The 24,776-nt window shown below is 47.5% G+C and overlaps 3 protein-coding genes across 7 annotated transcripts in view; 2 read left to right on the forward strand and 1 right to left on the reverse strand.

Annotated features, from left to right (window-relative positions):
• Positions 1–90: 90 nt before the first annotated feature.
• On the reverse strand, positions 91–14,226 carry GEMIN7 (gem nuclear organelle associated protein 7). 5 transcript variants are annotated; one of them, XM_079985832.1, is made up of 2 exons: positions 13,983–14,226; positions 91–512 (listed from the first exon to the last, which is right to left on the reverse strand). In XM_079985832.1, exons 1-2 carry the CDS (start codon positions 13,986–13,988, stop codon positions 132–134), a joined length of 387 nt encoding a protein of 128 aa, XP_079841958.1. In that variant the 5' UTR covers positions 13,989–14,226; the 3' UTR covers positions 91–131. The 5 variants fall into 5 exon arrangements, with proteins under 5 accessions (XP_079841958.1, XP_079841962.1, XP_079841960.1 ...); XM_079985836.1 differs by lacking the exon at positions 13,983–14,226 and adding an exon at positions 12,304–12,398; XM_079985834.1 differs by lacking the exon at positions 13,983–14,226 and adding an exon at positions 3,840–3,923.
• LOC307221229 (bone morphogenetic protein 4-like) lies at positions 4,067–9,795 on the forward strand. The gene is made up of 3 exons (XM_079985620.1): positions 4,067–4,295; positions 5,743–6,083; positions 7,403–9,795. Exons 1-3 carry the CDS (start codon positions 4,267–4,269, stop codon positions 8,296–8,298), a joined length of 1,266 nt encoding a protein of 421 aa, XP_079841746.1. The 5' UTR covers positions 4,067–4,266; the 3' UTR covers positions 8,299–9,795.
• A 383-nt stretch (positions 14,227–14,609) lies between the features above and the next one.
• PPP1R37 (protein phosphatase 1 regulatory subunit 37) overlaps positions 14,610–24,776 on the forward strand; it is a 51,574-nt gene continuing 41,407 nt past the window's right edge. Inside the window, exon 1 of the mRNA XM_079985323.1 lies at positions 14,610–17,010. Coding sequence (XP_079841449.1) covers positions 16,254–17,010 — 757 coding nt within the window. The 5' untranslated portion in view covers positions 14,610–16,253. The remainder of the gene's footprint in view (positions 17,011–24,776) is intronic.

Genomic DNA, 24,776 nt, shown 5'->3' on the forward strand with positions numbered 1-24,776 from the left:
AACTCATTCCTTAATTTGTTATAGCCCACTGGACATGTCTGCTAGGAATAAACCGAGCCTGCTCTCTGCAACTCACAAAGGACTGAACACTTGCTTATAAAAGGTGCTTTAATAGTAAAAAGGCAGATCTGTCAAAGCTCAAAGGAGTACGCGATGATGTCCGAACATCGGAGCAGCGCTTCTCTCTGTATCCCCAGTGGAGTCTGAAGCTCGGAGACTTGGAAGTTCAGGATGTCAATGTCGGATGCGCCAAACAAAGCTGTGACCTTGACCCTCTCATACATGGTGAATCTGACGGGCCGCCCAGCCATGGCTGAGAGGCTGCGCAGGTAGCGTTCTCGAAGCGTCACACGACTTTGCTGCTCCTGCTCTAGGTCTGCTGTGCTCCCAGAGGAGAGGCTGGCAGGACCAAGGGCCTGGAAACGGGGAGAGTTGGGATCAAAGCCGCGGCTTGACCCGTCGGGTCCATGGGGCAGGCGGATGACCGCAACCGGCACCTTCATCGTGCACCCCTGATGGCAAAGAGGAGAAATACGTTATACAATTGGTGCCTTGTTTGTGTCAGCAGCAGCAGGTACTCTTAAGGGTAATTCAGGAGGTAGGTGCTTCTATGGCTTAGAATACATTCTGCCCTCCTATTCGCCTTGCTGAGCAGACCAAGTTACCTCTGTAGTTTAAAGTGTTTGAAATAGACTGCAGGATTTTTTGCTCTTGTTGCTGTGTTCCATAATCACGAGAGGTATGAGCCCATTTTAATGTTGAAAGAAAAGCTTGTATGTTAAAGGAACCTTATGATTCTGCGCTAGGAGAGAGAAAAAAACCCAGACTTACAAAGATTTCTAGGTCCCGTGGCCTTAATGTTCGGATTTCTCACACCTGATCAAGATGGCGACAAATTTCACATCCTGTCTTCAACTGGTGGGTGTCAACAGGAGCACTACCACCGTGCAAATAGAAGATTCGAGAAATGGGTCTCCAAATGTGTGTTTGAGTTAAATGTGGGTCATGGGGTGTGGGAAGGTTGAAGACAACCAGCTCTAGGTAAGCAATGTACTTTTTGTTCTAGGTGGGTGGTAGGTTAGGGGTTGGGAACCTCCGAGCAAAAGCAGCCTTCCAGGCCCTGGGTCTCCCTCCAGGCTACTCTCTTCTGTCAACCTTGCCCCTGAAGTGCTTTTGCCTGCCTGGACTGTGTCCTACAATGGCAATGAAGCCTCTTGCTAGAAAACCTCTGACCTTTGCACAGCTGGAATGTAGCACACTGTACAAAAGGAAAAGTCTCACCCATTGCTCTGCCCAGGTCTGTCTCTGGCCCTGCCCACCACTAGTATGCAGCATGGCTGTTCTGTGTCCCACCCCCATTACCCATAAGAGAATGAAAAATTATTCCCACCCTGTGCTGTAGATTTAGGGGAGAGGTGAGCCACTGACTTGGAATTTTGGGTCACTTCTGCCCTGTGCCAGCTGGGAGCTCTCTGCCCGCTGCAGCAGCCATGGCTGCTGGTCTTCAGGCAGCAGAGGGTTAAGCACAGGCCTATGGGGGCCTGTAAACAGGAAGTGCTGCTGCACGAGGACAGCCTGTTTTCCCCTCTGGACGGTGGCGGCACCAACTTGACGCTCCCTCACTGTGCCAACATCCTCTGTGGCGGGCGGCCAAGCCCAGGGTCAGCAGCGAAGAGGATGTTTTGCACAGCGAGCTGGAGAAACAGCCGCCGGCAGCCAAGGACAACTCTGGTGCAAGGAGGAGAGCAAGAGGGGTTGGCCTGGGCCAGGAATGGATGCTGCTGAATCCAGAAGCTTAGACTTTTAGCCAAACGCTAGGTAACTCTAGTTACCTAAAATGAATTTACTGCTTCCTCTCCACAGCATCCCTGGTGGACAGTAGCTTGAAGAAGAGGCGGTTAACCCCTGGGCCGATTCGGAATTCCCAAAGTTCTTTGCAACGGGAAAACTCGTGACAGTTGACCTCTGTTGGGTTTTTAGTGGAGACGTGCCCCCAGAGGTGGGCTGATTCCAAAAAGGCAGGGCAGCACACACTAGCTTTGGGAGAAAGCAGCATGATTCACAGTCCTCTAGGCTCAAAGGATCCAGCCATAGAGCAGCCCTTCTGCTGCCTCTCTGCCCAATTTGTCATGCCCGTCTTGCCTCCTTCCAGTCGGTTGCCACTGGGTGAGGTTCTGCCATGGGTGTGATTGCAAGAGGGCTGCCTGTCCTCAGATGAAGCTACCTGCTGCATCTCTGCCTCTGGGTTCCAGGACTAGAAGAGGATTGAAGTGGGAGCAGTAAAAGCAGGTTACACACAGCTGTAGTCTGCACCTGCCAGTGCAAAACTCGGGTAGGGAATATACCTAAACTGGGGGCGAGGGCTCTTTGTTGCGGCAACTGCCTCATTGGGTGTAAACCGGGCGTAGCTGAAGGAGGTAGCATATGGGTGGACATGCCTTTCCCCAACTTGTAAGTGTACTTTTGACAATAAAGAGTTAACTCCTCATTCTGGACATTCCTTGCCTGACAGTGCTGTGACACACACAGTGAATCTACTCCATCATCTTCCAAAGTCATTCAAGTGGGTAGCCAGGACACTTACAGGTTCAGCATGCTCTCTGAACCACCTGGTGGGAGTCAAAAAGCTCCCGATTTTTCAATTTTGGAGTGCCAGAGGAAACCTTCCCATGGTTCAAATGGACCACGTACCATGGAAGCTCCCGCAGAATTTTACCGGTGTCGGTGGTGGACTCAAAGCACAAGTTGCTGCTTGGGAATGATGGTGGCTTGCTTAGTGGTCAGGGTCCTCAGCATGAGCATGAAGAAAAGGCATCCCAGAATTGGAGAGTTGAAAGAGACCCTGAGGGTCATCTAGTCCAACCCCCTGCAATCCAGGGATCTCAACTAAAGCAGCCATTATACTGCACACCTCCAGCTTAAGGAACTGCAATTCTGCCTTGGGAAAGGACAGCCGAACTGCTGCGTATTCAATCTGGCTTAATGTGTGCCTGCAGCCAAGCTTAGGCTTCTGGGAGGGAATGCCACAAGCTTCAGCCTTGCAGGAGATTACCTCTCCCCAACCCCTCACCCAGGTCCCCAACGAGGCCACATTCCTGCACCGTGTGTTTGTTCCAAGAGTCTGCCTTGGGCGATGACCGCAGCGCTTCCTCCTCAGGCCCTGTTGACGCGCTCTTTCCACAGACAGCTCGTTCCCGGCGCGTGCTGTCTGGTGGCGGAGGAAGCGCCGGCCCCTGAAAGCCCTCTCCCCCTCTGGCCTGATAAGGACCTGGCCCAGATCTCCTGCACTCCTGGGCAGCACGCCAGGAAGAACGGGGCCTGGGGAGGGGGTGGGTTGGCTGTTTTTCTGGCGAGGCTCATGCCTTTGGGACGGCACCAGCTTCTGTTTGAACGCAACCTGAGAATAATCGCACGTGTTACTTTGAAGAAGGGGGGGCAGTCAAAGCTGCAATGTAAAAGCCTGCATTGACTTTGCAGGCTTGTAGATTGGGCTGCCGGCAGAAACGCTGTGAAAACTAGCCCCATGCCAAGCGAAGCCCCATGTCCCTGTTTTTCAGTGTGCCTTAGTAGCAGGTTGATAAACGTCAGCTCCAGGTGGTAGGCAGCCCAAATTTCAGACTGGAAGGGTCGGCCTTCAAACAGTGTCAAGTCACCAATTTTGGCTCATGGTAGCAGCACCTTCTGGGTGTTTTTGAAGGCCTTGTTGCTAACTGGGCAGTGGGGAGATGAAGAGTCGGCCAAATTTGGCTACCTCGTGTCCTTGGCCCAGCTGTTAACTCGTGAAGCAGATGTCCCATAATTTTCTGGGGTGGAGATGCAAGTCACCTCCTGTTCCCCACCTGGGATCAGAGCTGGCATAGCTCTCTTGCCTTCCTGGCAGGGCCGAAGCGAGTGGCGAGTCCAGAAAACGGGCCACCGTGCTGTGCTGGAGAGAGCGAAGAGGCGACAACTCACAACAAACTTGTTTGTTCTGGCTCGGCCTCCTGGGCTGGTTGACATCACATCCTGAAGGCAGCGAGGACGGCACCTCCACAGGCAGGGTGGGCAGAGCCCCAGCGCTCTGGAGAAGAACTGGGAGGCTGGCTGGCCTCTGGCTCACTTGCTGAGCGAGGGAAGGACGACGGAGGTCGCCAGGGAGAAGTGGGGTGGCCATGGGGCAGTGCGGGCTGTTCCCTGGCTTGGGTGACCCGAGAGAAGCAGCAGCAAGGTTGGGAGAGACCTAACGGCAAGGAAAAGCTGCTGGATTTGCAGGAGTGGGGAAAATGGATGCTTGCCAACAGCCTCAACCTTTGCAAGTAAGTACTTCTGAGCAGGGCGAGGGGGGGACGGACATCCACACTGTCAACAACACTTCAGAAAAGCAACACTACCCTCCTTGTGGACGTGCTTAGAGGGCTCTTACGGGTAGTGCCCTGGATGGGCCCTTGCTTGCTCTGCTAATTTTACATGTATTAACCGGGGCTTGCTGAAGAGGGTGTCTCAAGATAGCATCCTGCAGCAAGATGCCCTCATGAGAAGCTCCACCCACTGCCAGTCTGCCTGCCCACCTCTGGCAGAAACCCCACCCAACTAGTGCATGGTGCCACGTTGAGGGCAAGGCTACAGCCACCGTTCCAGAATCTTCCCACATTCATCTGCACAACACCTCAAAGGGTTTGTGCAATCTCCGGGGTACAGCTGACATGAGTGCTTATGGTCAAGGCTAGTTGCAAATGTCGGCCTGTAGCAAACTGTGCCCATTTCGTGGGTGTTATAGGGCAAGCTCTCTGTGCCTCAGTTTCTCTCCTTCATCGGTGGGTTCTCCTCCGCTGGAGGTTTTAAAACAGAGATTGGGTGGCCATCTGCCAGGGGTTCTTTAGCCGAGACTCCTACATTGCAGGGGGTTGGAGTAGATGACCCTCGCGGGCCCTTCCAACTCTACAATTCTATGGATGACAGAGGATGACTTCCTCTGTGGTAAGCTATTGGGAGGGTGAGTGAGGCATCAGGCATGATTGCCCACCCCACCCCAAGCCTAGGCAAATGGAAGATCAAGGAAGAGCAGGGATGTCAAGACATTAACAAACACCAGGACTTTCTCTTATCTACCATAGAATTCTTCCAAAGGCAAAAGACATGCTCTTGAAACAAAAACAAAAAAACGCAGCACACATCACTCTCAATAATCTAACTCGCTTGCTCCAAGAAGCCCCTCTGCCTTCTCGCAACACATTTTTTTTGGCACTGAAACCCTTTTGCAAAGCAAAATGTGCACTTGATAAAATAAAGGGATCTGAACTCCCCAGGGTTTTGCTCTGTTCAAAAGTCTCCGCAGCGGCATCTTTCTTCAGGCTTCTTTCGTACTCACTAAGACCTCTGCTAGCAATTTTCCTGCAGCATCCTGCAGAGACGGTCTGGGAGAAATTTAACACGCATATGCTCTCTGAGGCTATATCCTAATGCCACAGAATTAACTGAACTGCATCAAATTATACTGATGTGCAGCATGGGGTAATTTCCCCCACTACCAGCAGGGGGCACAATGCTAAAAAGGCAACCCAGCTTTTTGACTGGCTCCCTTTAACTATACTTTAATCTACAGTATACATATTCCAAGTCGAATGCATTCTTTTATTTTCTGTTTTTTTGGGGGGGCGGTGGCAGGGAGTGGAGACGAAAAGGGAAAAACAACCCAGGAAATCCAATTTTGTCTACAAGCCACATTCACCAACCATGTCTTTGTCTTCCCTCTGCCTTCCCCAGTTCCACAATGGTTTCTGGTAACTTGGCTGTTTTGGTGGTCCTGCTTATACCTCTTGAATTCTGGAGATCTGGAAGCCTCCTAGCGGCCTCTCCAGGAACTGCTGGTGAGCATGACTCCTCAAAGCAGGTCCCGATCCAAGCCCTCCAAACCATCCTGCTGAGACGCCTGGGCTTGCAACGGCGCCCGGAGCCAAGGGCGGGGATTGTGGTCCCCCAATATCTTCTGGATCTGTACCAGTTCTGCTTGGGGAAGGTTCCCTCCTCCCTCAAAGAGACAGAGCTTCCCTTCCTGGAGGAACAAGCCGGGAGAGCCAACACCATCCGCACCTTCCACCATGTTGGTGAGCTTGCGATTGCCACGTCCGCCTTCAAATTCCACGTTTGGGCCGTTGGGGTGGCTGGGGCCTTGAAAAATCGGTTGGGGTAGCAGCAGAGGGGAGAAAAGTGGGGAAATTTAACCCAGGCCCTCCAGGAATTGCTAGACTACATCTCCCATCATCTCCCTGAACATTGGCCATGCCAGCTGCAGGGGCTGATGGGAGCTGGAGTCCAACTAGAGACAGCCACAGGCTCTCCATCCTTGAAGTGACTGCACAAAACTAGAAGCCAGGGACAGGGTTGAAGGAGAGGTGGAAAGCTGTAGATAAGCGGCCGCACTGCGTAAAGGGAAAAAGAGGTAGCTCAGCAGGCAGGAACCTTGCTTTGCATGCAGAAGGCCCCAAGTTCAATCCTTGACACCCCCAGTTAAAAGGAAAGCCCCCCTGTTTGCCCTGGTCCTTGGAGAGCAACTGCCAGCCATGGCTGACAATAAGAGGCTGACAAATAGCCTGACCTGGTAGAAGGCTCAGTTGGGAGAGCGCAAGACTCTTCATCTCAGGGTTGTGGGTTCAAACCCCACATTGAAAGATTCCTGCATCGCAGGGGGTTGCACTGATAGATGACCCTTGTGGTCCCTTCCAACTCTACAATTCTGATTTTGACTCTGAGGGTCAAACACGCTTCATCGAGGAGGAAGGAAAGCAAAGTTCCCTAATGCCAAGATACTTCAAGAATGCCCCCATGCTCGGCTTACTTAAGGAAGATCTCTTCTTTTTTCCTCTTGGGTTTTGGGAGGTGTATGATTTGCCTTGGGTTACAGCGCCACCTGCAGAGCAAGCAAGGCAACAGAGCCACACACAGGGTCGGAGGCGCTTGCTTTATCAGCAGAGCCAGGAACCCAGCACCACTTCAGGCAAGGACATGTTACTTCCACAGAAAGGGATGCCAAATACAGTTCTGATTCTTTAAAAATCCCAAAACAGTCTAAGAAAAAAGTGCTGCACACTGAATAGCCACAAATAAGTATTTTCTTTTATTTTAAAAAGTTAGGGCAATAACTTTAAGACAATTTACAGGGAACAGCTGTTGCTTGAGAGCTTCTTAGGATGCAGGGGGCAAAACACAGATGGGCTAGATGGACACTTGGTTGGATGCAAGAAGGCAATTCCTGTAGTCCTGGCATGGACAACCTTTGTGAATGTTGCTGAACTACAACTCCCAACAGACCCAGCAAGCTTGGCCCAAGGCCAGGGGCGATGGGAGCTGTACTTCAGCAACATCTGCAAGGCCAGCCCCAAACACTCAGTCCTCAATCCCTTTCCGGCTTCTGTTTCACATCTAGAGGATCTGGAAAACACCCCTGAAGTCCTAGATGGTTCGCTCTACTTCCTGTTCAACCTGAGCTTGCTGCCTGTGGAAGAGGAGCTGACTGCCCTGGAGCTGCGCCTGTACCACTCGCAGAAGGAAAGCAGGGGTTTCCACATCAACATATACCACGCAATGGGCCCCCTACCCGTTTCCAGAAACAAGAGCAGTCTCCTCCTGGCTCGCAGATTCTTGGCTCCCAAGCAGCCCAAGTGGGAGAGCTTTGACGTGACCGCTGCTTTCCAGAGGGCCAAAGGTCAGAGGCCCCACATTGGGTTTCTCATTGAGGTGGAGCACCCCAACGGCAGCCACGAGCTTCCTCAGCACCAGGCTCCGCTTCGCGCAAGGCGGTCTCCCGGAGAGGAGGAGGCCCAGTGGGCTCTAGAAAGGCCTCTGCTGGTCACCTACAGTCACGACCGGAGGGGGCAGCCTTTGACTCGTGGGAAGAGACAAAGCAGGAGCCAGCCGGGTGGACTACCCCAGAAAGGAGCTCCAAGAGCCTCCAAGGGGCCAGCCTCCCGCAGCAAACGCAAAGGCCTGAAGCCCAAGGCCAAAGGCAGCACAAGGTGCCGGAGGCAGCGCCTGTTTGTAGATTTCAAGGAGGTTGGGTGGAACGACTGGATAGTTGCCCCCAGCGGCTACCACGCTTTCTACTGCTCCGGGGAGTGCCGGTTCCCGCTGGCCGACCACATGAACTCCTCCAGCCACGCTGTGGTGCAGACCATGCTGAGCTCGGTGAACTCCAGGGTGCCCAAGGCCTGCTGCGTCCCGACGGACCTCAGCCCCATCGCTATGCTCTACCTGGACCAACACGACATGGTGGTTCTGAAGACGTACCAGGACATGGTGGTGGAGGGCTGTGGGTGCCGGTAGAAACCACACAGCAGGGATAAGCCTCCTCTCAGGTAACCCAAGCAGAGGGCTTGGAACCGTCATGAGTATTTCTTCAGGCAACTTGGAATTAATGTATGGAACTTCCTACCACAAGAAGGGGGGACAGCCAGAAGATTAGATGGCTCAGCTATGAGATACATGGGATATCTGGGCACAGAGGCAGCATATGATTTAACACCAAACACCAGAGGCAAACAGGCAAAGGCTATCACCAGCCTGCTGTACGAGACAGATGTACCTTGCCTCTGATTCAACAAGGTAGAATTCTCATATTCTTATCACGCCTCATCAAGTTCTCTATACGATGAATACCTGCTGTTGTTTTTTTTAAACTGTGATGACCTTTAGTTGAGCAATAAATGAGAAAGCTACCAAGCCTGTCTCAGTGAGCATCCTTAAACCAAGGTGAAAACTGTGTGACGGTGTGGTTGCCACTAAAGGTGAATTCACATGACCAAAGAGAATCAGCACCAGACATGCCTGAAAAGATGATTCAGGAGAGCTGGCTGACTTTTCACACATTGTTTATGGGGAACCTGTGGCTCTTCAAACTTGCTGGACTCCCAGCTCTCATGGACCCCAGGCTGCACAGCCAATGGCCCTACAATGCTCAAAGGACCACAGGCTTCCCCCACTCCTGCTCTAAAATAGAAGCTCTCCGTCAGACTGTTTATCCAGTAGAGGAGAGCAGTGGTTGTCAATTCTGCTGGAACTGACATTTTGGGTGAAAAAATGACAGATGGGTGCTCCCAGCAGCTGTTGTGTGAAACATGAAGCCCCCCCCCGAACACTTTACAGCAGGGATGTGGTTTCCAATCCAATCTCCATCAGCTCCAGCCATCGCTGCCACTAAGTCAGGAATGACACAAGGTGTGCTCCAGCAGCACCTGAAGGGCTGAGGGTTCTCCACCCCTGAATTAAGAGTCTAATACCCCTGGGGGTTGTTTCTAAGCAGAGGGGTGTCATAAACCTTACTGCACCAAATGTGTGTACAAAAAGGCAGCAAGAGACTGACACTAGAGAGCAGGTGGTCCATATCTTATTGGTGGAGGGTCAGCATTTTCTTCTGACCAGGGTGGATTTGATTTAAATCAAATCAATTTAAATCACTAGTCAGTAAGACTTGGTTTAAATCATTTTTTTTTTTTTTTTACAGAAAGACTCATTCTTGGTGTTATAATCTTAATATTTACAACCAGATGAAGGTTTCATTTTTTTGGAATAATAAATTTTCAAAGTGCTTTTTACAGTTTTATCAAAAATTACTGACTTGCACAATTATTACACAAAGATCCCAAGACTTGTGGAGTATTCTGGTCACAAGGTTGCACTTTCATTTTTACTGCTTCACACTTAGCTACTTATGTAGATCTATTCCATTCAAAACAAATCTATTCATTGAACCTCTTGGAACTTAGCATGATTCTGTGTATATAAATTTGCAAAGGAACAATGGGATTAAAGTTTTTTTCTCAACTCTGTATGTTTATTTTATAATATTTTTCCTATGAAGAGAAGGCATGTTATCTCTGCAGACACAAATTCACCCTTTTGAGAACTGCAAAAACAAGCATCTGTGATAATATCTTCTCTTAGAAAAGCTGCCCCAAATAATCTTACAGAAACCTCTGGAAGAGCATGACATTGTAAATGGATTAATGGAATTCATTTACCTAAAAATTTAAACATTGCATGTAAAGCCTCATGCTACATAATTAAAAACAAATCCTTATTTCCTGATGAATAGCATTTGGACTATAATGTAACTTAAATAGAAAACCATCTTTAGAAAGATTTTTCCTCCAAAAGCAAAATTTTAAAAAAATCCAATTTAAATAAAAAAATCCAAATTAAATTTAAAAATCTGATTTATTTATATTTTAAATAATTTATTTTATCCACCCTGCTTCTAACTACATACACCGAAAAAGCACCTTGCTAAGTCATTGCTTCTAAGCCCCTCCTTGGTGTCTCAAAGCAAGTCTCAAGTTCTGCTTCATAGCAAGGAAAGGGACAAAAAGCTCTGAGGAATGTGGTGGGGAGACATGTAGCACTCAACAGGAATATGGTGCATTTTAGTGCATTGTTTTAAGTCAGCCTTCTCCAAACTGGCACACACCCACGCCCAATGTTGTTGGGACTACAATGGGATGGTGAAAGTTGTAATCCAAAAAATCTGGAGACCACTTGGCTGGGGAAAGTTTTTCAAAGGGCACAAGATTGCTACTTTTGTGTCCATAAAAAAAATGTATACAAAGGTAGAAATAAACTGTACAGCTTTTGCTGATGTTTTTCTTCTTTTAAAAAAGATGAAATATGGGTGTAAGAAAATGGGCTAAGATGCAACATAGAAGCTTTATGAAAGAGATGTCAGAGTTAATAAAGGTAAAGGTAAAGGTACCCCTGCCCGTACGGGCCAGTCTTGACAGACTCTGGGGTTGTGCGCCCATCTCACTCAAGAGGCCAGGGGCCAGCGCTGTCCGGAGACACTTCCGGGTCACGTGGCCAGCGTGACATCGCTGCTCTGGCGAGCCAGAGCCGCACACGGAAACGCCGTTTACCTTCCCGCTGGTAAGCGGTCCCTATTTATCTACTTGCACCCGGAGGTGCTTTCGAACTGCTAGGTTGGCAGGCGCTGGGACCGAGCAGCGGGAGCGCACCCCGCCGCAGGGATTCGAACCGCCGACCTTTCGCTCGGCAAGCCCTAGGCGCTGAGGCTTTAACCCACAGCGCCACCTGCGTCCCTCTGTCAGAGTTAATAGTGCACTCCAAAGTAAGTAATGTAGAGAGACAGAGACAGTATCATGTGGGTGGATTCCAGTTTACAGGTCTGAAATGGGCGGGACAGGATGCAAGGATGAACAACAAGAAAACACCTCTAAACACTTTTACCCCGCCTTTCTGTCATCAAGACATCCAAGGAAGCTACGTACACTAAAGGGTGGACACTGAAAAACCACACTATCAAAAACACATCAGAGTGAGCAACTAAACCAAATGCAGACAGGGCAAGAGAAAAATAAATTAACCAGAGACCCAGGAAGACTTAGCGTGGGAAGAGCTTTTGAGAATCAGAAGCTGGGTAGATCCAATCAATAATAGAAAAGTAACAGATGCTGTAATTAAAAATTAAAATGAAACCTGAATAAAATGATTCTTACTATTAAACTTTAAAGAATGCAGGCATATATTAAAACTGAATCATGCCCTCTCTCTTATATAGCTTGAGGCTATTTTTAGTATTAAAAGCAACTCAGAGGAAAGCATTTTATTATGAAGGTTAACCAACATAATGGGCACAATGGGCCTTGATTAATGCGAGTTTCCTATTGCACCGTAGCAAATAACCACATACCTTGGGATGCATATGCATATATATGAGAGATGGAATGATCAATGCTTTTTTCTGGGGGTGCACAGGTGTACACATACCCCTAAACATTGTGAATCTTTGCACTTTCGTCCATTTACTGTATTTATTTTTTCTGATTTGAACTATTAAATGGTGATTTTCTTGAGTCAAAATGAGAGTACAGTGGTACCTCGGGTTAAGTACTTAATTCGTTCCGGAGGTCTGTACTTAACCTGAAACTGTTCTTAACCTGAAGCACCACTTTAGCTAATGGGGTCTCCTGCTGCTGCCATGCCGCTGGAGCACGATTTCTGTTCTCATCCTGAAGCAAAGTTCTTAACCTGAAGCACTATTTCTGGGTTAGCGGAGTCTGTAACCTGAAGCGTATGTAACCTGAAGCGTATGTAACCCGAGGTAGCCCTAAATATATTATTTTTTTTAGAAAAAAGCACCGGATATAATATATTTCTCCATCCCCTACATGGGTTAGTTTATAATCTGGCCTTAGCCACCAGGCTGGGAGTTATAGTCCAAAATAGGGGTTGGGAATTGCTAGTCTGTGGGCCAAATTTGGCTCAACCCAAGTTGCCACCTAGCCCATACCTTACGAACCGCCCCCACCTATGCCATACCTTACGACCTATGTGGTGTCAGGGGTGAGGGCAGACAGAGATGCTCCATGACTGAGTTCCCCAGAAAGCACCCTTGAGCTTCGCCTGGTCACGCCAGGCCCAAACGCTTCCATTACTTCAAATTTAATTACAGATAGGTAGCCGTGTTGGTCTGCCATAGTCAAAACAAAATAAAAAAATTCCTTCCAGTAGCACCTTAAAGACCAACTAAGTTAGTTCTTGGTATGAGCTTTCGTGTGCATGCACACTTCTTCAGATACACTGAAACAGAAGTCACCAGACCCTTCTATATAATGAGAAGGTGGGGAGGGGTATTACTCAGAAGGGTGGTGGGATTGGGTGATTGGCAGATAGCTGTGATGAGCCTGTTGACGACTCTTAACGACTGCAATAGGTCTTACAGGAAAAAGCAAGGGATGAGAAGGTGAAAAATGGCTTTGTCTTTTTTTTTTAATTTCATATTTATTAAGATTTTTGAATACAAATGCATAAATAAAAATTACTTATATCATAACATAATTTCGTCTCTTCTTTGGACTCCCTCTCATCTCCCGCTCCCACTTACATCGTTGCAAAAGATTTTTTCCAAGCAAATTACCCACTTGTTTACAATATTTATCACCGCTCATTTAGGTAAAATCTAACAATTCTCCAAAATAAATTTATATTTTCCTTATTTCTCACTTATCATCAAAATCAAATCTAATTCAATGGTAGGCAATTATTTATGATCTAGCATCCTTCTTAGCATTCAACCAAATTGCAATATTTCTGTAAATAAGTCTTAAATTTCCCCCAGTCCTCCTCAACCCTCTCTTCTCCCAGGTCTCGGATCCTGCCAGTCATCTCGGCCAGTTGCATATAGTCTATCAGCTGCATCTGCCACTCTTCCAGTGTGGGTAGATCTTGAGTTTTCCAATTCTTAGCGATGAGTATCCTTGCTGCCGTTGTTGCATACATAAAAAATGTTCGGTCCTTCTTTAACACCTTCTGGCCGACAATACCCAGAAGGAAGGCCTCTGGTTTCTTAGTAAAGGTATACCTAAATACCTTCTTCAGCTCATTATATATCATTTCCCAGAAGGCCTTCACTCTAGGGCAGGTCCACGAAAAATGGCTTTGTCATGTATAATGAGATAAGAATCCAATGTCTTTGTTCAGACCAGGTCTCTCCATGGTTTTAAGTTTGGTAATAAGTTGCAATTCAGCAGCTTCTCTTTCCAGTCTATTTCTGAAATTCCTTTGTAATAGAACAGCTACTTTGTTAGTAGGACACTTCAATCTCCCAGGACATTCTATACAAGATCTCAAAGTAGCTAGGTCGTCAACAGGCTCATCACAGCCATCTGCCAATCACCCAATCCCACCACCCTTCTGAGTAATACCCCTCCCCACCTTCTCACTATATAGAAGGATCTGGTGACTTCTGTCTCAGTGTATCTGAAGAAGTGTGCATGCACACGAAAGCTCATACCTAGAACTAACTTAGTTGGTCTTTAAGGTGCTACTGGAAGGAATTTTTTTATTTTGTTTTTTTCAAATTTAATAGCTTCCCTCCGCCCATTATTTTCTTCCCACATCCTGTATTGAGCTATAAACTCTTTGAAAACAGACGCTCCTCTCTCTGGCCATAAAGGTTGCCTCTCAGTTATGAAACAATTCAGTTAACGCCGACTAACCTGCATAGGCCTTGGCTCGGTCCCCTCAAGTCGTCATGGCAACCCCAAACCGTTCCGCTCAAAATTGCGGGCCTCAAAGCACTCAGCACGTTGGCGGCCGGGACAGGAAGAAGCAGCCTCTTCACCCGGAAGTACATTATTATGAGCGGACGACAAGCCGCTCTTCCCTTATCGTCCTTTTTTTAAAGATCCCCTCTGGTAATAGGAGGACTGGGAACTCTATGACTCTGCCCTGTATGCCCCTAGGCGGCGGCGAGCGGCGTTGGCCCATGTGCCTGCACCCCGCCTCCCGCTCCTTCTAGCGATTGGTGGGATGAAAGATGAAAGGGAAGCGCGTGATCGTTACGTCATGATCAGGAGGCCCTCCGTGCTCCGCCATTCCCTGTCTCGCGGTCAGCACATTCGAGGGCACCCATCCTTCCATTTCCCTCTTCGCCGCTTGGGCAGGAGGATGCGTACACGACTAATATTAATAATACAATATTTACTTTTTGCCGCCCCACGCGGAAAGCAGCACTGGCAGGTTTATCCCGCGCCGCCCCGCCCTCCCCCTCACTCGAGGCCGCTCTTGTCGAAAGTGCCGTAGCTGAAAAGCAGCTGGCTGTCGCCTGGCGAAAGGGAAGGTGGGGGCCGAGAAGTGAGTGTGGGAAGGAAAGGAGGGGGCAAGCTTGGCTGCGTTTTGAAAAAACAACCAGCGCCGTCCGCCGGCCCGCCAATCCGAGCGCCGGAAACGGGGGCACGTGACCCTGTCGGCTCCGAGCGTGAGGTGGGTGTTTTGCCAGAGGAGCCGCCGCCGCCGCCGCTGAGGGGGACGGAGGTAGAGCCGCCACCGCCGCTGGGTTTGCCGACGGAGGGAGAAACCCCGCGCGGAGGCTCCTGTGGTCGCGGAGGCTGATCCACCCGCACGCGCGGAAAGGGCCTCGGCGGATGCGCAGGCCGCTGGCGCACTCGCTGCTGGCGGCGGCGAAAGAAGACTACGAGGAGGCTTCTCTCGGGTCCGTCCCTGGCTGAAGCGGCGGCGCGGGAGGGGGCCGCTCGCTCAGGACGGGCCTCTCTCGCGCGCACCTGCCCGGCCCTCCATCCATCCTCCCTCCCTGCCGGTCCCGAGCGTGTGGCGCCTTTGCTCTCCCTCCTGAGCCCCGCCGGCACCCAAGAACCGGCTCCCTCTTCTCTTCTTCTTCTTCCCCCCTGCAGCCTCGTCGGGTGCGTATTTGCCTCGGCTCAGGCAGCCCCGCCAGCCCTCCCCTCTTCCCCTTCCTTTCCGAGCCTGCCACCACCACCACCAAAGCCCTGAGCCAGAGGATCAGCAAAGGCCCTCTTACTCCTCAGCAGCCGACGAAGAGCCTTTCTACGACTTTCCATTACTAATCACGGTTTATCTACCCCACCCCCTAGCCCAGATATCTTGATAGGCATCGCCTTTCCTCCCAAAGGATAGCGTTTGTTTATACCTTTTACCATCCCTCCCCCCAGCACACGCACACCAAAAAAGAGAGCGGGCACTCACCTTGTTCCTTTTAAAGGCTTGGCAGAGAGTCCCTACTTACCTGTGAGGCATTAATTGCTCTCTGGTTCTTACCACGCATACCCAGGCACCCGTTTCTGTAAAAGCAGGGCAGCTGTGAGGTTTATTTTCCTCTGCAGCTTGACACTAGTCCTTTTAGCCCTCTTCTGCCAGCTATTCCTGTTTATGCTGCAGGTGTTTTTAGTCTACACGCACATAAGCTTCCCACACTACTCAGACAGGACTGTTTCCTGTTACGATAGCTCTCGCTTTCACAAGGAACCTGTGCATTTCCTTTCCTGGGCCTCTGGAGCAGACGTTGGCCCCATTTTGTTCCTTTTCTGTTGGACCTTTTTCTATTCTGCAGGTGTTAGTTCCAATCAGTCCTTCTTCAACCATTATACTAACACTCCATTGTTTACCCCTACTGGGTAAAAACGTAACCGGCAAGGGAGCATTCCACATTTCCCAGACCAGCAAAATATTTCCGTGCCCTGCCAAATCTTCACAGAAATTGACCCAAGCCCAGTTATAGTAGTGCCCTTTTTGTCTTGCTCGCTCTCCTCCAACCCTAAGTAAAGGTTCTATTTCTTGTACCAAAAAGGCAGGGGTCCTCCCTGCATCCTCCTCCAGGTGATCCCATTCATCATTCATGGTCTCATTGCAACATTGCTGGGAGGAAAGGGTCTGGAGACCTTGGGAGCCTTTTCTTGCCAGGTGAGGGAAGGTGAAAAAGAGACAGGAGGTGTCCCCTCAGTAATGACTCCATGAGAAGGGAAGAAGGAGAGCTCTCCCTGACAGAAACCTATCACGCTTGCCTGGCCATGGAGTGTGTACAAGTCTCCCCCATGCAGCAGCAACAAGGGAAAGCTGCTGAGGGGGACCACCTCATGCTGCTGCTGCCACCTCCTGCTGTGCAGAAGGAAGAGGAGGGCCTGCTAAGGGCTTCTGATCCTTGGGCTGTCTCTCGAGTGGACGGCAGTCAAGGTGGGACAAAACTTCAGGAGGCTTTGGACTTTTCAGCACATCTTCAGAATACAGAAAACCTCACGCACAGCCCTCCCACGCTAGGGAGCCATCCTAGCAGAGAGATGGTGGGCAATTCTACTGCATGTCCTTCAAAGGAGGATTTGAAAGATACTGAGCGCTGTCATCTGGCAGAGGAGCAGTTGCAGCCATCGGGGAAAGAGACTTTGAGCCATCCACTACTGGAAGAGTCGCTGGCAAATAAGGTGGCCTGTAATAATCCTCCTTTGGCCACAGCTGCCGGAGAATGCCTTACGGTTGCTGAAAAATGTTCTCAGCAGAACAACTGTTTGCAGGAAAAATTGGACTCCTCTCCGCAGAACTGTTGTTTAGGCTTGGAAGCAACAAGTAGAGAGAGTCCAGAAGATGACCAAACAAGCCATGGTTCTCTGCCTGCTGATGATGGGAAACTGAAGCCTGGTGCAAAACATGTCACATTTCCTTCCGATGAAGACATTGTGTCTGGAGCTGTGGAACCCAAAGATCCTTGGCGTCATGGTAAGCAAGTTCCAACTTCTCTAGAGACCTTTTTCTCTTCTTGCAACTGGACTGGACTTGTCCAAGCCAGTCCCTTTATTCACAGGATCGGCAATTGGTTTATAGTATGCGAACTGAATATTTCCTTTTATCTTTGTTAGTCACTTATCTACCAAAAGCTCTCAATGCGTCTTATGATCAAGGGTTTCAAACACAAAGCTATGCAATCCAATTAAAAGTAAGTGCATGCCATAAAAGCAGAAAGCTGATACAAGATGAACTAGGAAATAACAAAGCAATAGGCACTGACCTGCTCTTGAAAACAGGAACATAATTCAGTTGTCAGACTCAGTTCTAGAACAGCCACCCCCAACCTGGTGCCCTCAAGATATTTAGGATTACAATTCCCATGGCTGCAGAACTGAACTGTTTCCAAGGTCACTCACTGAATTGGTGACTAAGCACAGAATTGAATCTGGGGCTCCTGGTTCATGTCTGATATTCTAAGCACAGAGTAGCCCTGCATAAATGACTTTTATCAGGTTGGTTCAGACAGAATGCCAAACTAATTTGCACTCGCCCCCTTCTTTGAGTAGACTGTGAGTAGAAATACAGAACCTTCTGCTTTTGATTAACCACAGCTTGCCATGTTGTCTAAATCTGGACAAACTGGTTCATCTAAACTGTGGATAATGGAAACAAGCAAACTTCCAGGCATAAATCTGTCTTGTCACTAACAGTGGTTAAGATAAACCATGGTTTAGGGCCTGGACAATATAGTTAAAAGTGTGGTTGATCTAAAACAGAAGTTTACCATCTTCTTTCTGTCTGCTAGAGGAGGCCTGGGTGGGAGAAATTAGGCTTATTCTTGTATGTAGTGCTAAACTATGGTTTAGTATTGCATCCAAACACTGCCGTAGTGTATGCATTGTGGAGTTTTGATGGCTCCATTGTTTAAAAATACAGTATCTAGGTTCAGATGACTTTTTTAAAAAAGCTACATGGTGAAGTATTATTATTATTATTATTATTATTATTATTGATAATTCATATCACTAGTTAGCATTATTGAGAATGCATTATCATTGAGCATTTTTCAATAATGAATAATACTATAGTATTATGCATAGGACTGAAAAGTTTATGAATGCCTGGTTGATAATAATGTTACATTGGTGGTAAGAATTTTTCATTCCTGAGCATGTCCTATTACATGTGTATTTTTTCCTCTTTCAAGTTACACATTCCTTGGAATCTAAAAGCCTGATCCTAAGATTTCTTATGGATAGCACATGGGTACATTTGGATGGTGTATACAACAAGTGTTCTGTGGCAGAGCATGGTGTTAGAATTGTGTTGCAGGTATGCATGCTGTGCAAGTGCGTTGAGAACATTTTTTTTTTTGCACGTTTTGTATGCCATTTTAAGATGTCTTTTTCAAAGGATCTGTCTAACCTTGGATTATTACGTTTGCATTGGGAGCTCTTGATCTCCCTCCAAAGCACTTTCCTTCTTGTTGCCCCCCCCCCCCCAGTTGTAAGAGCATCTGACTCGCTCTAGTTTTTCTGAGGTTGTATTTGGAGTTTTAAAATTTTTAAATATTTTTGACAATACCTGTGCTGATCTTCCAGAACTGAGAAATAGGGTCGGAGTCAACTTAATAACTGTGCAAGCAGGAGTCAACGCAGCAAGTCCCACTAGCACCAAGGGGCTTGCCTACCCCTGCAGTCCCATAGTCTCTGAGGGGTTGTTGGGAGAATCCCCATAACAACACATGGGGGTAGGGGAGGAGAGAGAAGAGTGTTTCACCCGCAAAGAGGAATGCTTGCACTGACAGAACTATCCTAATAGTGTGATGTTTAATTCCACCCATTGAACTGAACATTGAACAGCAATGTAAAGTTGTCCCAACTTTTCCTTTACTTTCCCTGAAGCCTTTGTTTTGGGATAAGTGGATGTTTAGAGATAAATGGAGGTTAAGAAAGTAAACTTGAATGCATTTACACTTGTTGAGCTCAAAGGAAAATATGTGTAAATACTTTTGTTAGGAACGCCAGGTGGATGTACAGATGTTAGGAGGAGAATGACCCTGTAGTCATTTTTCTGTCCCCAAGTGCGTGGTTTGCCTTACCTATCATAGATTCATAGAACTACAGAGTTGGGAGGGACCTTGAGGGTCAAACAGTCCAACCCCCCTGCGATGCAGGAATCTCAGCTAGGTCCTACATAACAGATAGACATCTAAACTCCGCATGGTCGGTGGTTCGAATCCCCGCAGCGGGGTGCGCTCCCGTCGTTCGGTCCCAGCGCCTGCCAACCTAGCAGTTCGAAAGCACCCCTGGATGCAAATAGATAAATAGGGACCACTTACCAGCGGGACGGTAAACGGCGTTCCGTGTGCTGCGCTGGCTCGCCAGATGCAGCTTGTCACGCTGGCCACGTGACCCGGAAGTGTCTGCGGACAGCGCTGGCTCCTGACCTATAGAGTGAGATGAGCGCACAACCCTAGAGTCTGTCAAGACTGGCCCGTGCGGGCAGGGGTACCTTTACCTTTTTATTGGCCACTTTCAACCAAGTGAAGGTGCCAAGGCGCCAGGTTGGCGCCTGAGGTCTCCACCATGTGGAGGTGCATGCCTAGGTATCCTTTGTATCTCGACTGTTTTCACACACTAATACCCTGTCCTGTGGAATTCTATCTGATATATTTTATCTGCGTTATCAGAATGAATTTCAGGAACCAAAAAGTTGTATTGGAAAATAGGTCGTTTGAACTGTCTGCCCCCAAAATGATAACTAGGCATTCCATTTTGGTGGCTGTAACTCTTCTTTTAGGAGCTGTTTGGTGCCTAGCTTATATATCTGAGTTTCGAACACTTCTCGTGGGAGCCTGTTCTACTGTGGAACAGCTCTTATTGTCAGAAAGTTCTTCCTGATGTTTAGCCAGGGTCTCCTTTCTTGTAATTTAAATCCATTGGTTTGGCTTCTAGTATCTGAAGCAGGAGAAAACAAGCTTGCGCCATCCTCCATGTGACAACCCTTTATATATTTGAAGATGGCTATCACATCTCTTCTGTCTCCTCTTTGCCACGACTTCACTTGATCCGGACACTAGATGCAGCCTAGAATAGCATTAGCTTTTTTTGCTGCTGCATCACACTGTTTACTCATGTTCAGCTTGTGGTCTACTAAGACCCCTAGAGAGCAGTTTTGATGGGGTCACACCAGATGTGGATTTTTATAAATTAATTTGTGGTAAGTTTGAGGTAACTTGGGAGAAAGTGCATGTGACAGAACAGTTGTGGTCTCATAAATTATATTACTTTCAATGAGCCCCTTAACATTTGGCCAGTAGGACAAGACTTGAAATGATAGTTTCTAGGCAGTTTCCATAGTAAACGCATTGCATACTGGAGAATGAATACACATTTGATTGCTTTATGCATAAAGCCAAACTGCAGCTGCATCTTTATTTTACATTCTCACTGCTCCCTTCATGTTCTCACTCCTCAGTTGCTTATTTCCTCTTTCACACAAACCAGTAATGGTTTTCACCAGTACTTATTTTATGTAGAAAATAAAATATACATAGCATAATCAGAACAGTGTACATAAAAGCAATACTTAACTAATTGCAGAAGTTAACTAGCTGAAGCAGAGAAGATGAAAGAAAGTGCAGAGGACAAGAGTCCTTCTCATGGTGCCAAACCATAGTTTGGTGTTACAACTGAAGTAAGCCATGGTCATGATTTTACATTATTGTCAAATGTGGTTTTATTATTATTTTTTAGTAGGGGGAGGTGGGAGGCTGCAGACCATAATTGTATCAACAATGTTGTATTCTGTCAGAGTTGTCTGTATCTGTAAGACCAGATACAGGCTTTTGGCTGATTGATATCAAATGCCCTTTTAAAATGTGTTGGGGAGGGGGGATTATTGGGTTGTTCTTGTTTTTGTTATGTGTTTTGTGTTTTTATATTGTGATTTTATCTTGTGAACTGGCCTGAGACCTGCGGGTATAGGGTGGTATACAAATGTAATTAACGTAATAAGAATAACAAATGTTTCAGTTGTGCATTGGGTTGAGGATGGCGAGTTTGTGGAGTGTTAAAAAACAATAAGCCACTTACGGTACTTAGGCAGAAAACACAACAGACAGAAATTGCAAGATGTGCTTGATTCCCCTCCCCCAATTGTTTCTGACTCTTTTGAGTGGCCACCAATTAGTTTTTGAACACATCTTTATAAGCATATGGTTTAAACACTATAACAAAGAGTGACACCTATCCGTAAGGAAATGCCACTTGTGTTGGTGGGACTTCATTGAGGCAATAGTTCCCTGTTCTGCTAGTAGACATGCCTGGTGGCTACAGATACAGTCACAACACAATTACATCCTGCATCACTCAGTGGAGCCATCCAGCTGTCTGTGCCTACATATAAGGAACCCTGGGCTAGGCAATTTTCTGGTTTCATTGAAGTCAGTAGATCAAGTTTCCCTTGCAGCTCTTTTTGCTTTATTGCTTGTTTATTGGATTTCTTGCCCGCCCTTCACCATAAGGTCTCATGAGGTATGCAGGAGTTGCAGTCTGTACACAGAGATCCTACAGTAGCCATGGCCTTCCCAGTTGGTACAGCAGTTTGCTGCGCTTATTCCTCTGTGCTTATTCGTGATCTGAGCCACTTCCTCTAGAAGTGGAGCAGGAGAATACTGTGTGTGTATCAAGAAGCCCCCAGAGCTCTTAGTCAGTGATTATGAGAGAGAGATTGTGTGTGTGTGTGTGTGTGTGTGTGTGTGTGTTGCACAATGCCCATATGTTGTGGGTCATGGTGCTTTGTTGCAGATGGCTGTGTGGCTTAATTGAAGTGGTTGTCATGTAAAAGCAGTGATTGATTCAAGCAGGGACAGTTGGAGCTGTTAATTTCGCTTTCAATATCAAATGCCCCTTTAAATCGGATTATAGCAGCAATGCATGCGCGTAACACTTGCGTTCAGCCTTTGCTCAGGTTAATGGCATTTCAGAGCCCCTTGCTATAAATTCCTGTTCAGTTCAGGAATCTGGGGCTTGTTCTCTGACAGATTCTGCACTGCCTTCTTGAAAACCAATGTATTTTATTTGCATGTGCCAACAGTTCTGTTGGTAGTCAAACATTGTGTGCATAATCTGTTTTTGTGGAAAACTTTCTCCCTCTCTTAATTGTATACCCACTCCAGTTTCAGTCTGTTTTCACTGATGCTAGTTTTAACCTCTTATATGGTTTTGCAATGTTTATATTTGGGCTGAAAGTAAAAAATGCAGGACTGAAAGAGGAAAAAAAGAACCTCAAGCGTGCACATAAGATAAATTTGCCAGTACATTTGGTGTAAGAATTCTTCAGGGGCAACTATAAAAACTAGAAACATAGAATCATAGAATTGTAGAGTTGGAAGGGACACCAAGGGTCATCTGGTCCAACCTGCTGCATTGATTTGAAGTCCTCAATTCAAATTTTGCCTCTGTCTCAAATTCACTGCATTTTCTTGGTGAAGTCCCCTCACCATCAGCACCCCTCAACTACCATCTGAAGATACTGTCTTGCCTTACAGGATTGCTGTAAGTGTATCTTGGGTATTGTTCTGAAGTGCTTTGAACCCTGTGATGTACCATATGCATGCATTTGTTTTTTATGACTTGGAGAAACATAGCAGGATCTAAGTCTTTGCTGCTTCTGCCTCTGACACACAGCAGTAGGAGAAGGGAGCAGAAGAAGTGGGTGGTGGTTCTAGGCTATAAGTGGGTGGCCATCCCTGTCAAACCTAACCTGCAAAGGCTGACTGAGACACCGAGTCACATGCATGCAAGGTGATTTGTGAGAAAAGCAGCCTTCCTTTCATTATGCATTCTCACTGCTTCCTATTATAAGACAAACCTTCAGCTCACACTCCCATACCCTTCAGTTGCTTTCAGCAAGAGAGGGGAGGTATCCTCTTGGCACATTATGCAAATGATATGTGACAAGAAGAAAGCAGTGTGCTTTTCATGTGTTCGTCTCCACTCAGGGCGTATCCAGAAATCCATCAGTTGGTTTCACATTGGCACACAGGTCATACATCCTACCCATGCAACCTGTGCCATGGGTTGTTCATCAACAGCATGCCAGCTAGGCACAAAGCTTCCCTTGCAGTGTGCCCCTCTCATGGTGTCATTTGGGAATGAGACTACTAGGCAACTGCCACTGAAGCAGGGTGGGTGGGTGGGTTGTATCCTGTCCAAACAATAGCTGATAACATATTTTCTTTGAAAAGTATCATTCTCGGGTTTCTTGGTGTTGTTGTAGCTGATTTCTTTATCCAAACATCTCCATAAACACTGTACTTTTCTTCTGTTCCTTCTGATTGCGCCTGTGGTATGCGTTGCCTACGCTGTTTTGGGTCCTGTTTTCCTTGACACCTGTCAGGTCCTGTTATCCAGATAATCATTGCCCATCCGTAAGGGCACAGCTGCTTGTCTGAGCCAAGAAAATGTCTGGGTTTTTTTTTTTTTTTTTGTGTGTGTGTGTGTGTTTTGCACCACATTTAACTAGAAAGGATGTTAAAGCTGAAAGCCAGCTTACTGCGTGAGCTTTAAGAGAGCTCAGAATTTTTCTTAATATTGTACTCTCCCCAATGTCAGCTGCTGGATTAATACTGAACTTTGCTACTGCTAGTGTGTAATGCTTACACAGCACCCACATTGCCCTCAGATAGTCTTCTCTAGCACTGTGGACATTAGTTGGCTGAACACAGGACTGCAGGGTTTGAGACTCACCATCCTATAATCAACTAGCTAAGGAACCATTAGGGTCTTCTAGGTGCATGAGAGCCCCCACCTGACAACCAGGAAGCTTTATGAGCCCCTTGTGGGCTACTGTACATCTGTGCTTGGCTAGGTGGGTCAGAGGCTGTGCAGGCCGGGCCTGGTCACATGCATTGTCCACCAGCAGCGCGTGTTGCACAACAGCAGTTGAGCCCTGGCCCAAATCAGGGCCTTTTCGCAGCTGTGATCAGAGCAGGAAGTGAATGCCATTTGTTGGTGGAACAGTGCTTGTATACCCAGGGCCTTCAGACTTATCAGATGCACTGTCCTCTTTTTAATTCCAGCCTGCAATGTAGGAATTGCCTTTTCTTGACTGTAAGGTAAAGACTGTAGATGTTAGCATTTCTTGTCCTCTTTCTGGGTGACCAACTGCAAAGGAAGACAGGGCTCCTCTGTCTTATCAGAACATAAGAAGCGCTCTGCCAAATTCAATGAAGTGCCCATCTTGTCCAGCATTTTGTTTCCCAGAGTGGCCACTCCAGTCATACGCTTCAGGAAATCCCATAGCCCATGAAGGCAGCAGACCACTCCAGGGACTGTGATTTCTGTCTCTGAACCTAGAGGCTGCATTTAGCTATTGTGGCGAATAGCCACAGAAACACTTCCATACATTTGCCTAATCTCTTTTTAAAGCCCTAAGCACACAGCTACGGCACTGTCCAGTGGCAGCAAATTCCCTTAATCATACAAAAAGAGAGAATACCACTCTAATAGTTTCTCCCAGCATGGCAAGCTGCACCTACCAAAATTTTGTCTTCTACCAGCAATTCAAGGGTGCATAAGGCTTGTCCTTCTTTGCATCTGATTGCCTCTGTGTCTCCCCAAAAGCAAAAACAAACCCCAACACAAACGAAGAAGCAAGCTATAGAAAACAAAATGAGGGTGCCAGCTGGTGTGAAGTGGGCAAGACCCACTTGTGTGCATCCTTATCATCCCACTTAAAATTAATTTTCT

Source organism: Podarcis cretensis (assembly GCF_951804945.1).
Source record: "Podarcis cretensis genome assembly, chromosome: 8".
In the NCBI taxonomy this organism is placed as follows: Eukaryota; Metazoa; Chordata; class Lepidosauria; order Squamata; family Lacertidae; genus Podarcis; species Podarcis cretensis.